The sequence below is a fragment of the Gopherus evgoodei genome, chromosome 6 (assembly GCF_007399415.2).
Source record: "Gopherus evgoodei ecotype Sinaloan lineage chromosome 6, rGopEvg1_v1.p, whole genome shotgun sequence".
In the NCBI taxonomy this organism is placed as follows: Eukaryota; Metazoa; Chordata; order Testudines; family Testudinidae; genus Gopherus; species Gopherus evgoodei.
This window is the reverse complement of record NC_044327.1, coordinates 40090027-40104853: the sequence shown is the minus strand read 5'-3', so window position 1 is coordinate 40104853 and position 14827 is coordinate 40090027. Positions and strand designations below refer to the sequence as shown.

The 14827-nt window shown below is 39.7% G+C and overlaps 1 protein-coding gene across 1 annotated transcript in view; it reads right to left on the bottom strand.

The window, feature by feature from the left end:
• The window catches only part of TRPM3 (transient receptor potential cation channel subfamily M member 3), a 602605-nt gene that overhangs the window by 128543 nt on the left and 459235 nt on the right, over positions 1-14827 (bottom strand). Inside the window, 2 exon segments of the mRNA XM_030566807.1 lie at positions 2358-2391; positions 2394-2531. Of these exon segments, the coding sequence (XP_030422667.1) occupies positions 2358-2391; positions 2394-2531 (172 nt within the window).

Sequence of the window (14827 nt, the reverse complement as noted above, 5' to 3'; positions counted from 1 at the left end):
AATGGTCAAATCAAGCAATTGAATCACAGGCAGGAGGGGAATGGCTATATTTGAGAAGACCAGGCTTGAGAACCTCAGACTAAAAATGGCTTGCTTGTTATGACTCCAGGCAAACTAATATTATTTCCCAATCACATCCATGCTTTGCTTTCCTTATTAATGAAGGATTATGACAGATGAATGTGATTCCATTTTTTTCTGTTTAGGTTCTTATCTTTGTGGTAGCTGAATGAGATTCTTGTTGCTTGTTGGCTGAATTCAGAAACAATTTCTAGAGGTTTATTTATTTATTTTAAACACAAATGAGACTATGGGTGTGTGTGGGAAGACTTGACATATGAGTATTGGAAGGGTATAAATACCAAGGAGGGAGATGGAAACTGTTTAAGACAGAAAAATGGAGTAATAGGACAGAATTTAGCAGAGGAAAGTAATGTTAGATGTGCAAAGAATGAGCTCTATTAAAACTGAGGAATAGGTTCCACAAGGGATGTGGTGGAAGCCCAATTACCAGAGACATTTAAAACTACCCTGGCCAAAGCATCTGAAATATAGTTTGAGGGAGCTGATGGTGAGACCTTGCAGGACCAGGTCCTTACTTTAGCACACAAACCTGCACTTGCTGAGGGATGGAGGAGATGGTCTGATTGGTTTTTTCCATATGTAATTTCTAGAACTTTGCTAACGCATGTTTCCTTGACCTTTTAAATGTGGCACAGGGAATTTCACCAGCCTTCAAAAAAGGGCATCATAAGCTAGCCTTTAAAAAAGAGCATCAGAATCATAAATAATAATGAGGTGGGATTTTCAGAAGCGCTCTCTCTGGTTTAATTTGCTCCCATTGAGCTCCAATGGAAGTTTTTAACATGGCTTTGAGGGAGGAGAGATAGGCCAACTCTGAGTGCTTTGAAAATACCTCCTGATCTACTTTCTATAGCACCTATATTCCTAGGGTGCCTCATTATGAACAGAACCAAAAGACAAATTAAACAAATAATTCTAGCCAATTTAAAAATCTTGCATATGCACATTATTTTAAACATATGGTAGAATTACCCAACACTCACACACAACCTCCCCCCGCGAATATTATTTATTTAAACTGGTGCAGAGGGACACTTTCTGGTACTAGGACATGACCACAACAAATTAAGTCTGAATTAAAATGATCATGATAGAAATTGTTCAACATTTGTAATAAAAATAGACTAATAAAAACGTAACTCATTCTTTGATCCCCCATTCCCCATTAGAACATTTTTAAATGTAAAAAGAAGCTCTTGATAATTATATTTACTATTAAACCATATTTTACTTTTGTTTAAAGTCTACAGTGTGTTTTTATTTATACATATGCTCTCATTTTATAATCTGTTTACTGATGTGCATTTTACAAAAACACATATACGCACACCAGCCCCAATAAGACCCCGGATCTGAACCACCTTAAAACAGTATGAGGGAACTGCAGAGGAAAACCATGAATTAGTCCTATAAATTTTAGAATGAGAGGGTGTTTTTTATTGCTGGTTTTAAGTCTTCAGACTTAGTTTTGCCAGTATGATTTCATATACGTTAGTCATCATTAGAGGAAAGAACACATTAAGTGCATACATTTTTTTATATAATCATTAGACACACTTGGGATCCCAATTCAGCCAAAAACATGCTTACAATATCTACACCATGATCTAAATACTGGTCTTGCCTTGCCTCAAGTTAGCAAAAGAAAAAGGGGAAGAGACACTAAAACCACTGTAAAGCAGCAGTGCATGAATATAGGTGGACAGATGGAATTCCTGTACAGAGTACAGGAAGAAGTAGATACACTTGGCCAATGTGAACAATTAGGGACTATGATTATTCAAAGTGCAGGGCTGTGCCAAAAGCTAGAGCTAGTAGATAGCATACCACCATTTATAGTATGCATAAGCTCTGACTGCAGTGAGCATATATTTCATGGCACCCACTGAGCCGGTGCCGTGTTTGACATCCTGACCCGCAATGGTAAGATGTTGCTGATGCCTGACTTTCAGTATAGTGTGTATGCCTATATGCAACTGCTCATGCTATATAGCTAGGATTTATCTCAGTGGTAGACCTGCCAATACAATTCTTCAGGGTTTCTACAATCTTGCATTGGTTTTCCCCAGCTAGGAGCCAGACAGCTTTTGCATTGAATATCTTAATATCTTTAAGCAGTACTCTAATCAGTGCTAGAAACTGTGACTTGAGGAAGTATTTGGTACTGTGTTATGTTGCTAATAGTTTCCCAGCCTCCATATTAGCACCAAAAAATAGCCATGCACATTAAGAATTATTTTGTTTCATTAAATGTTTCCTAGCAAATGACTCACCCTCCTTCTTCTGAATATTTGTGACCAAATGCAGGATGTCAGACGCCCGGCCGCTGCCATCACATACCACAACAGGAACAGGTGGAGTGTCTCGTAGGTACTCCAAGACAATAGAGATAACATTGGGCCCTCCTTCCACAATAAGTGCCACCACTGGAACCCCTTGCCCAATTCCTGGAGTAAAAGAAAGAAAAGGGGAAAAAAGAAAAGAAAAAACCCCCCAAAACAAAAACAAACAAACCGCAAAGCCAGCAACCAAATAAAAACACAACAAAAGAAAGAAAAAACAAACTGAAATTACTGCATACTAACTATATATTGGCCTCTTACAAGAAATGGTGTTAAGAGATTCATAGGTTCATAGATTTTAAGGCCGGAAGGACCACTGTGATCATCTAGTCTGACCTGCTGTGTAACGTGCCATAGGACTTCCCTGAGTTAATTTCAGTTTGAACTAGAACAGACCTTTTTCAAAAACATCTACTCTTTGTTTAAAAATTTCCACTGATGTAGAATCTTCCTCAAGTTGTTCCAATGGTTAATGACCCTCACTGTTTAAAAAAAAAAAAAAGTACCTTATTTCTAGTCAGAATTTGTCTAGTTTCAGCTTCTAGCTAAAAGAATCTTCTGATACCTTTGTCTGCTAGACTGATGAACCCTCTTTTACCAAATCTCTGTTTCTCATGTAGGTACTTACAGACTATGATCAAGTCACCCCATAACCTTCTCTTTGCTAAACTAAACAAATTGAGCAACTTGAGTCTCTCACTACCAGACATGCTTTCCAATCCTTTAATCATTCTCATGGTTCTTCTTTGAACCCGCTGCAATTTTTCAATGTCCTTCTTGAAGTGTGGACACCAGAACTGGAAACACTACTCCAGTAGCAGTCAACCAAACATAGACGTAATATGACCTCATTCTCAACATCTGTAATGCAAATAGATAGGCTTTCTCCGCAAAAGAGGAAACACTTGTATTCATTCAGGAGACTGATGTGGTTTGACCAGACTCACCTGAGTGAAAAAAGAGTTTTGTTTGTAATATGATTAACAAAAGGTTCTTTATTTGTACAACTTGTACTGTTTGTCCTTCTTAATCACTGGAGGCTGGTGATATCTGAAATGGGGTATATAATAGAGGACTGAAAATTTTCTGTCAAAACTGCTTTTTGATGAAAAATGGGAGATTTTTGTGTGAAAAGTGTTCACTTTCTGTGGAAAATTTAGGTTTTTAATCAAAAAAAGCAAATGCCCACAAACTGAAATATTTCGATCAGGAAATACTTCCACAAGGGATCAGGAGAGTTGTAGTTCAGTTGACTCATGACCCCATTTTATTCTACTGGCCAGGATCCCTTGCCAGATTACCTTTCCTATGATGCACCAAGACCAGGAACTCCCATGATGGCCAGGGAATCCCATGATGTACCACCTTCCACCTCCTAGAATAGAGACCATGGTGCATCATGGGGGATGTATTCTGATCAGGGACACCAGCCATTTTACATGCATAAATGGAAAGACTAAAACTTGATCTGAATTTACCTTTATCTATTTCAGCATACACAAATGCTGTCCTACCGTCTCCGAGGACAGTCTGTAGTGTACTTAACTAAAACTATAATCTGCTATCAATCCATGTGCCTTATTATTACTATCGTTTAAAGGAGATGTTATGTTTATTGTGCTTTATAACTATAAGTAGATATAATATAGTTATAAATAAAAACTTGCTTTAAATTATTATTACTGTTTTGTTTATATTACAGTAGCACTCAAAACACAGTAGGTCCTGTGCATGCCATACAGGAAGATCCAGTCCCTCCCTTGACACACATATAGTCCAAAATGACAAACAGGCTAAAAGATGAAGTGTGAGTGAAAAGGTATAATATACAAGCAAAGTGATTAACAGTATGATTAGCACACAGCTAAATAGCTCCATATCTGCTTTGTATACTATAAACCATCCCCAAATGCTTCTCTACCCTAATCATGATTAGTTCATTAATTTCTCGTTAAGTATTGCTATAGAAGTGAGTCTACAGAAGGGATTTGAATGACAGAGGATGATTAAGAACCCTGCATAAAAAAAGACGCAAGTATGATGGACCAAATTATGCCTAATGTACATCCATTCACTTCAATGGCTTTAAGCCAGGAATGAATATATTTTTGACAGCCTTTCCATGACTGGAAAAATACAATTATTTTCATCATGCATACCATTAAACCACTTAAAAGTTAGTTTAAAAATTAAGAATAAAAACACATTTTAAATATAATCAGCTAAAATAAGAAATATTTTCTTGCTGAAGAATTGGTGGAACCCTGATACATTTAATATTAGCGCATCTGACATCAGAAGACTGGCTGATATCTAAGCGTTCCTAATTCTTTATTGTCACTAGATGACAACAGGCATATTATTTACCAGTTTTTTCTAATTCAATAAAATTGTTTGTGTACTACAGCAATTGACTGCCAACAAAACAGCACCAATAAGGAGAGACACTGCACAGTATATTTCCCACTGAACAGCATCCCTACTTAATCACTGGACCTCATTGTTAAAATTCTCTCACCAAATTAAAAGGAAGGTTGTTAATGCTACTATTTTTGGACTCAACTTCTAGTCTTCTGATTAGTATAGCAATGGCAAGCTTTTTGAAGGTTGAAAGGATCAGTGTTCTCTTCTGCTGCTTATTACATTATTTTCTTCTTATAGTACAGTATATGGCTGATGTTTTATGTATTCCTTCCTCTACAATTACTTTCTTAAGAAATGAATTCCTTGATTCTTGAGCAAGGATCCACCTCAGCTGCCTTTTCCTCATTCCTCCTTGCACCAACATTCCTTTTCTGCAGCATAGAACTCTCCAGTTGGAAAATGATCTTCCAGTCATGGAGAAATGGTACAGTAGATATCTAAAGACCTCTCACTTACTAATGTTGAGTAGTACCTTAAAGGATGGATAATTCCAGAGAAATCAGAGTTACTACAACTATGTATTCTGCAAAGGAACACATTTATTTGTGGCTCAGACAGTTGCATACAAATGGAAACAAATTCTGAACAGAAGAGTATGCATGAGGAGAATATTTAGCTGATCTCTTTCACTGAATGGGGTCAATATGACAACATTTTAAGGAGTGCACAATGTGAATGAGGAGACATTTCTTATAGTGGCTGTGTAACAATACTCAAACATATGCCAGTCTTTTGAATCAAATGTTTATTGTACTGTATTCAGTTAGAATGTAGTAACACTGGAACAACACTGCTTTCACTCTGTGGTTGGATCCCACAAGAGGAAAACTTACTGTCTCAAATGTGCAAGAAAGCAAAGTTTACAATTTGGTTAGGAGGAATTTATCAGACAAAGCCTTCAAACAGATTTGTGCACCCTCCTTCACCCTGCTGGAAGAACTGATTAGATCTGGAGAGATATTCTGGATATCCATCAATCTGCTAATTTTAACCTTTTGAATGATGATGATTATTTATTACAGCTGAGCAAATAATTTTCAACAAATAGTTTATCTGAAGAACTTAATCTCTTTTTGGCTCATGAGTTTGTTATTCAAAATGTTATTCACCAAACGTGTATTTCTTTAAATCTCTATTGACTGATATGCAACAGTTTTCTGCAAGTGTCCAAGCTGAGTTTCACTGCAATTAGTCAGAAGGCATTGTTTATTTTCCCCTGACTGTGAAACACTTCCAGCATGAATACAATTAAACAACTTTAGCTAAAAAAAGCTCATTCCTAATTAAAATAGTAATTTAGGTGATATTTTATTGTTTCCTTTCCTTTGGCATTTAAAGAGATGAGATTCTCATACATTTTAGACTTTCCTGTTAACCTTAATTCTGTTCTATACCAAATATGCATGACTGAGAGATTAAAATCTAACTTTCACACTTGACCCTGAAGGTTCCTTTGTGCAACGTCTTGCATCTAAGAAAAGATTTATGCACAAGCCTATTTTCTGTGGGCTCTGTTATGGATATTCTGTAAATTCTTCTTTTGCTTTAGCAAACAGATGAATTACTTTTCTTGGTAGCTTTCTTCATTCTACATAAACTGCAAATAGTTTGGAAAGTGACACAGACTTCTTGAGTTCTGGGGGGCAATACATTTGGAACTTGCTGAAGGGAAAAATTAATGTAATCCTTTTGGGGAGAATCTCAGACTTGGATGCAACATTTTAAAACCAATTTATTCTAAAAAACCCCGATTGACATTTCTTCAGATCCAATAGCATAGAGAGGATTACTGAGGTGAATTAGATTTCTGAGCTCCTTTTCTCTGAAACCTGGCTCTTTTGATTTCTTATTATTATTAATAATTAATTGCATTAGAGTGCCACCTATAATGTGGTAGGGACTTGCCATATATATAGAAATTCAGTTCCTTCCCGGAACATTTTACAACCTAAGAAATTCTGTAGAAAAGACTATCAGTGGAAAGCTGTGAATTCTCATTTCCCTCATGAAGCCCCCTACAGCACCTTAGTTATTTGTGATACTGTAGTCCATTTCACTTGTTCATTAACATAATAACTTAGCTGCCCACATGAAGGAGAGTTTCCTTCCAAGTACAGGTAGACAAGACACAGGCTGATTTCATTAGATTTATATAATCCAAGGAAACCTTGGATTCATTTTAGCCTCTAAATATTTGGGAATTGGTAACAAATAGAGAGGCTATAGTGAAAAGCTTCATAGTGTAGGAGGGAGTTTGTTTAGGAACAATAATCTCTAAGAGATCAATGTACCATTTCATAACCATCTTGTATACCAGAGATTGATAGCTAGCCTTTACACTGCTGTCATTCTTTCCATATGAACAATGCATTTCAAGGTCAAGATTCCAAGACCTAGGCAAGTGGGGAAATATTAGAACATGATCTTGACAAGTTGTGTTAACTAATAGAATTTTTTAAATATGACTTTGCAGGGACACATTGTATTCAACATTGTGTTAGCTGGTTGTGGGTTTATTGAAACATTGAACTATTTAACACAATTCTCAAACTACAAAAAATGGGTAGGCACCCCATTACTTGATCCTCCAATACTGGCACAGAACTTTTAGGAAGCGCTACAGATCTTGATGTAAGAGATCCTTTCACTTCCAAAGATCAGTATTTTTTTTTGGTGTTCGTAAATTATTTTGGCTGCAGTGAACCAAGTATTTTTCCTTCAATTATCTCCTATGTCATGAATCTCCTACCCTCCCTTGGTTTCAAATAGAGTTGATAAATGCATTTTGAATGTTCAGCAAAATGTTTTTTTTAAATTTGTTTTGGTGCTTTGCAGCCACCCCATAGAACTGGTTGAAACTTTTTTGATGATTCAAAATTCCAACAAAATATTTTTTTCACCATTTTCCAACAAGCTCTTATTTCAACAAATTCTTCTCTTCTTGTGTGCCTCTGAATTCTTAAAGAGTTACTTTCTCATCTAGCAATATCTGCATAGCCTAAATAGTCAATATTTTGAACAATCATTGAGTTCATCACAATAGGGATTATTGGCAGATCTAATTATGCTTCCAATTCAGTCAAAAACAACTTATAGAATGTTAGCAATCATTAGGAAAAGGATTGACAAAGAGGTAGAAAGTATAATAATGCAACTATATACAGGCAAATCAATTCTACACCCACACTTTGAATACTGCATGCAGTTCTGGTTGCCCCATCTTAAAAATTGATACATTAGAATCTGAAAAAAACAGAGAAGAGCAACAAAAATAATTAGGGTAAATGAACAGCTTCCATATGAAAAGAGATTAAAAAAGACTTGGACTGTTAAGCTTGGAAAAGAGATGACTAAGGGGAGATATAATAAATGTCTATAAAATCATGAATGGTGTGGAGAAAAAGTGTTATTTATCCTGTCACATAACACAAGAACCAAATGTCACCCAATGAAATTAATAGGCAGCAGGTTTAGAACAAATATAATGAAGTACAACATATAGTCACACAACATATAGTCAAACTGCAGAATTCGTTGCCAGGAGATATTGTGAAAGCCAGAACTATAACTGGATTCAAAAAAGAATTAGATAAGTTCATGGAGAGCTCTATAAATGGCTATTAGCCAAGATGATCAGGGATGCAACCTAGGGTTGCCAACTTTCTGATTGCAAAAACTGAATATCCCTGCCCTGTATTGAGGCTCCACCTCTGCCCCACCCCTTCTCCAAGGCCCTGCCCCCTGCTGACTCCATCCTCCTTCCCTCTGTTGCTTGATCTCACTCACTCACTCATCTTCCCTGGGCTGCGGCAGGGGGGTTGGGGTGCGGGAGGGGGTAAGGGCTCTGGCTGAGGGTGTGAGCTCTGGGGTGGGGTTGGGGATGAGGGGTTTAGGATGCAGGAGGGGACTCTGGGCTGGGGCCGAGAGGCTTGGAGTACGGAAGGAGGCTCAGGGCTGGGGCAAGGGATTGGGAAGGGGTGAGGGGTGCAGGCTCTGGGCAGTGCTTACCTCATGTGGCTCCCGGAAGTGGCCAGCATGTCCCGCTGACTCCTAGGCACAGGGGTGGCCGGGGTCTCTACGCGTTGCCCCCATCTGCAGGTTCTGCCCCGCAGCTCCCATTGGCCACAGTTTATGGCCAATGAGAGTTGCAGAGCTAGCTCTTGGGGCAGTGCCTGCGCCACAGGCAGCGTCCCTCTGGCAGCATCTGCACCAAGGAGCCAGAGGAACATGTCAGCTTCTTCCGGGAGCCACACGGAGCCAGCTGCTGCAGCCAACTGGACTTTTAGTGGCCTGGTCAGCACTGAAAACTGGATGCCTGGCAACTCTAATGCAACCCTATGCTCTGGATGTCCCTGTACCTCTGAGTGCTAGAACGTGGGACTGGATGACAGGAGGTGGATCACTCAATAATTGCCCTGTTCTTTTTGCTCCCTCTGAAGCATCTGACATTGGCCACTGTCAGATAACAGGATACTGGGCCAGATGGACCATTGATCTGATCTGAATTGGCCATTCTTATAGTCACCCAACAAAAGGCAGGAGAAAGGAGGTGGTATTTAATGTTTAGTGAAAAAAGGGGTAAATAGTGAGGTGGCAAAATTTGCAGATGATACAAAACTATTCAAGATAGTTAAGACCCAGGCAGACTCTGAAGAGCTACAAAAGGATCTCTCAAAACTGGGTGACTGGGCAACAAAATGGCAGATGAAATAATACAAAGTAATGCATTTTGGAAAACATAATCCCAACTATACATATAAAATGAGGGGGCTTAAATTAGCTGTTACCACTCAAGAAAGAGATCTTGGAGTCATTGTGGATAGTTCTCTGAAAACATCCACTCAATGTGCACCAGCAATCAAAAAAGTGAACAGAATGTTGGGAATCAATAAGAAAGGGATAGATAATAAGACAGAAAATATCATATTGCCTCTATATAAATCCATGGTATGACCACATACTTGAATACTGCATGCGGATGTGGTTGTGCCATCTCAAAAAAAGATATATTGGAATGGAAAAGGTTCAGAAAAGGGCAACAAAAATGATTGGAGGTATAGAATGGCTTCCATATGAGGAGAGATTAATAAAAGTGGGATTTTTCCACTTGGAAAAGAGACAGCTAAGGGGGGAATATTACAGAGCTCTATAAAATCATGACTGGTGTGGCGAAAGTAAATAAGGAAGTGTTATTTACTCCTTCTCATAAAACAAGAACTAGGGGTCACCAAATTAAATTAATAGGCAGCAGGTTTAAAACAAACAAAAGGAAATATTTTTTCACACAATGCAGTCAACCTGTGGAACTCCTTGCCAGAGGATGCTGTGAAGGCCAAGACTATAACAGGATTAAAAAAAATCTAGATAAATTCATGGATGATAGGTCCATCAATGGCTATTAGCCAGGATGGGCAGGGACGGTGTCCCTCACCTCTCTTTGTCAGACGCTGGGAATGGGTGACAAAGGGTGGATCACTTGATGTTTACCTGTTCTGTTCATTCCCTCTGGGGCACCTGGCATTGGCCACTGTTGGAAGACAGGATACTGGGCTAGATGGACCTTTGGTCTGATCCAGCATGGCTGTTCTCAAAGTCCCAAAATAATTTTCCTTAATATTATTGAAAAATCCTGGTAAGTTCTTCCTTTAATAAAGGAACATTTCACTATTAGATGGAGCAACCTTAAATATTCTCTGTAAAAGTAGCACAGGAAGGTAGGAAATTCTGGAACAAATGAGTTCATTAAACAGAGAACCTCAATGTATAAAACTTTATGTAATAGGCGAATATTTCAGTTAAACCAATCTTTGATTTTAAGAAAACTCACTCTACACACGTACTTTAAAGGATATTAAGGGGCACCTTTTCAGTTAGGCCTCTCTACCCAGTCTCTTCTTGTGTATGCACAGAATGGTGCACACACATACTTTTTTCTGCACTGTACAGGTACAAACAGTTGTATGCACACTAACACTTAAATTAACCCTTTAACAGTCTAACACTTGGGACCATGTAAGTAAGTAGTAGCCTTTCTACCTGCAAAATCCATTGGCCCTAATGATTTTTTGCAAGTAGAAATGCCACCACTAATATGCTTCCAGGTGTTAGACTTTTTAAAGAGCAGGCACAAGTGGAGTTGAGGCCTGTACATCTGGCACTAAACATCTAAGCCACTTGCTTTAGGAATTTTTGAAGCGTCTTTCTTTGCTTTCATTATGCAACATTAAAGGTACGTACAGGTACCACGACCACTGGTTCCTCCCCAGCACTACACACAAGTCTATCTAGACATCTCAAGAGATCTGCAACCATCGCACCAGGAAGGCAAGTCACCATGAGGTTCTCCCAGTCATTGCATACCCAGATATCTATGTTTCTAGTGATCGAATCGCCCACCACTAATACCTGTATCTTCCTAATAACTGGAGTTCCCTCCCCCAGCGAGGTATCCTCAGTGTGAGAGGATACCACATCATCATCTGGAATGAGGGTCCCAACTATGAGATTGTTTCCCTCTGTACCAGTTGGATGTTCTCCTTCCTTGAAACTTTCATCCTCCTCAACAGCACAGAGGCTGTCAGACCGCGGGTGGGACTGTTCTACTGTGCCCCAAAAGTCTCATCTATGTACCTCTTTGTCTCCCTTAGCTTCTCCAGATCAGCCACCCTGGTCTCCAAAGCCCATCCACAGCCTCTGAGGACCAGGAGCTCCTTGCACTGAATGCAGACATATGCCACTTGCCCATAAGGCAGGTAATCATACGTGCTGCATTGGGTGCAATAAACTGAGTAGCCCCCACTCTGTTGCAGGACTTCTGCCTGCATTCTCTTTTTATTCCTGCAGCTCATTCCTTTGTTTTTATCAGGGGATGTTTTTTGGCTTAACATTAAAGAAGTTTAAGGAATGTAAAGTATATGTAGCCCCTCTCACTCTAACCCTGTAAACTCCCTCGCAAAGCTCCCGTTAGCTAGGTCGCTGACTTCACTTAATTGTCTCTCTCAACCTATGCAGAAGTTGCCTTTGTTCCAGAACTCTGATACCCATAGCTCAGGGAGAACGTACTCTCCTGTGCCATCAGAGAGTCACTTCAGACCAAGTTCAGTACTGCTGCTTCCTGCCTTCTTAACATACCCAAATTCTCAGGTATGCAGCAAGTACCTATATTGCTCTGTAGAGCAAGCTAATTGCAATGTTGTCTGCAGCTTAGTCTGCAGTTGACCACAGGTTTGTATAGTCCCAAGGCAACACGCAGAGTGGGAGAACAAGTAGAACTGAGTTTGCTTTTAACATATTAAACTATTTTTTCTTCATAAAACAGAGTACTACCCCAGACATGCATCTGACGAAGTGGGTATTCACCCACGAAAGCTCATGCTCCAAAACGTCTGTTAGTCTATAAGGTGCCACAGGACTCTTTGCTGCTTTTACAGATCCAGACTAACACGGCTACCCCTCTGATACCCTCTGAAAGTGATGGTTTTACATAACTACATGAGTCACCAATAAACAACTGTTATAAATGTTTACTGAGGCTCAGAAGGGGAAACGTCAAAAATACAGCAATATAACATAGTAAACAATTTGATGCTAGATTAGGTGACATTTAGGAGGAGAAATTTATTTTAATCTCCCCATCCATAAAAGACAAACGAGTTCATGCAGTTACTACAACTGCATCTTTGGAGATCCACATTTGATTTGGTGGGCTCTGGAGAATAAGTATTAGGTTTTTAGGTTGGTTGTTTTAGGTAAATTTTTTGTAAGTTTGTAATATATTTAAAAGTACCCAGATTATAAGGCAGGTACATATTTTCTTTAAAAGTGAAATAAATAAAAATATAATATAATAAAAATGTGCATGGCAGTTGCAATTTGTGCATGCAAATGCCAGAATGACTTCTCTTTTAAAAACATATCTGGATCTTTATATCTTTGCTGTGATTTTGTGTGTGTCAGAACAACAAGTCTATTTCTGCATTCATATAGCCATTATGTTTGTCAGTTATAAAGCTTTTATCCCACACAGGAGGTTAGAATTCAGGATCTTTTACTCCAGTGGCCCCTTCCCATTTGCACTAACGGAGAATCTCCCTTAGCTGTCATTAGGAAAGATCAATCAAGGTTAATCAAAAAGTTCACCCACTTTTCAAAGCTTTTGACAATTATAGACTAGCTTTTGATCAAACCTGGTCTGAGCTCAGACACATCTGGGTCACACTAGGATTCTGGGATTTTTCTAGCCTGAAACTCAATGTACAACTTCAGGGCTATGGGACCCATGGTAACTAAAACTGAAATAATAATGTTCTAGATAATCCCTGTGAATTGTAACAGCAGATATTTGTACAGCTCCAGTTAGCAGATATAGTAATGTTTTCTTTGTGTAAGCCAACCACTAGATCTGAATTACTTTATTAGTGGGGATGCAATCAGGGCCAGCTCCAGGCCCCAGCACGCCAAGCGCGTGCTTGGGGCGGCATGCCGCAGGGGGCGTTCTGCCGGTTGCCCGGAGGGTGGCAGGGGCTCTGGTGGACCTCCTGCAGGCGTGTCAGCGGAGGGTCCGCTGGTCCCGTGGCTCCGGTGGAGCATCCGCAGGCACGCCTGCAGGAGATCCACCGGAGCCGCAGGACCGGCGAACGGCAGAGTACTCCCCGCGGCGTGCCGCCGTGCTTGGGGCAGCGAAATGGCTAGAGCCGGCCCTGGATGCAACCACTATAAAAGCACTGGAGCTACTGTAACCCCCACACCTCCTGGGTGTGGTGTTCTGTTCCATCTAGTGGCACTGAGACCATGGGGTAGGGGGGAGAGAGAGGTTCGATCTCACCTGCTGACAACCGGAGTCTGTCACGGTTACACTAGTATAACATTCAACGGCATGCTTCAATAGCTAACGCTGACACAAACTGCATAAATGCGTTTTGTGACTTCTGAAACCACTTCTTTTGCTCTGGGCATATGTGCTCTTTAATTTTGTGCAGTTCTCATATACCACAGTGAGAGGTTCTTTAACAGAAACAATAAACAGGTAAATACGTTGTGTGCCTTGGGGCAGCATTTATATCATATGAAACAAAAGTCCACACCTGACTTAAAATCAAAAAGCCTGAGACAGGAATTTTCACTTTCTGAACTCCTTTGCCCTGCAGCAACATGTTATGAACTCCTTTCCCCCTTTCTCTAGAGAGAATATGCCAAAAAAGATATTCTCACAGTACCCTTAAATAGAGCAACAGATTTAAAGGGGTCTAAAAGACAGAAACCAGACCACAGAAAAAGCAAATGCATCCACACTCATCCTGCTGGGCCTAAGTGCTGTTTGATCCACTTACCACAAGATATTCCTGTACCACCTCAAAGAGGCTGGAGCAGCAAAGGAGAAAACCCTGAAATGGCTCAGATCCTTCCTTAAATCTAAAAGGTTATTATAGGGAACCATTTATCCATCTTTGGAGCCCTCCAGAAACCCTCAAGTCTCAATCTTCTGCCTGATACTGTACTACACAGTGTCTATATGAAGCTACTTTAGACCATATGGGTTGTCGTGCCAGTAGTATACAGATAACACACATCTTTATGTCAGCATTAAACAACATTTCCCAAGCTTTCCCAATGCTCAGTTCAGATTATTACCTAGATGCAGAGCAATTGCCTAGAGCTGAACCCAGGAAAATCAGCGGTAATGCTGGTAGGAAGGAGGAACCAAGTTGTTGAACATGTTCCTCCATAACATCTTCTATACTGAGGGTATTTGCCTTCAGATTTGAAGTTGGTCTGTAACCTTAAGTTCCTTTAGGACACTTCACGGCTACTGGAAGTCCAAATACCTATGGCAACAAAGGAAGTCCACTTTCATTTATGACTAGTAGGGAGATTGTATCCCCTCCTATGAGACACAGATCTGCCACAATGATCACCCATCCATGACTTCCAGGCTTGAATACTACAGCTCATTCTGTCTAGGAATGAAGTCTCACATC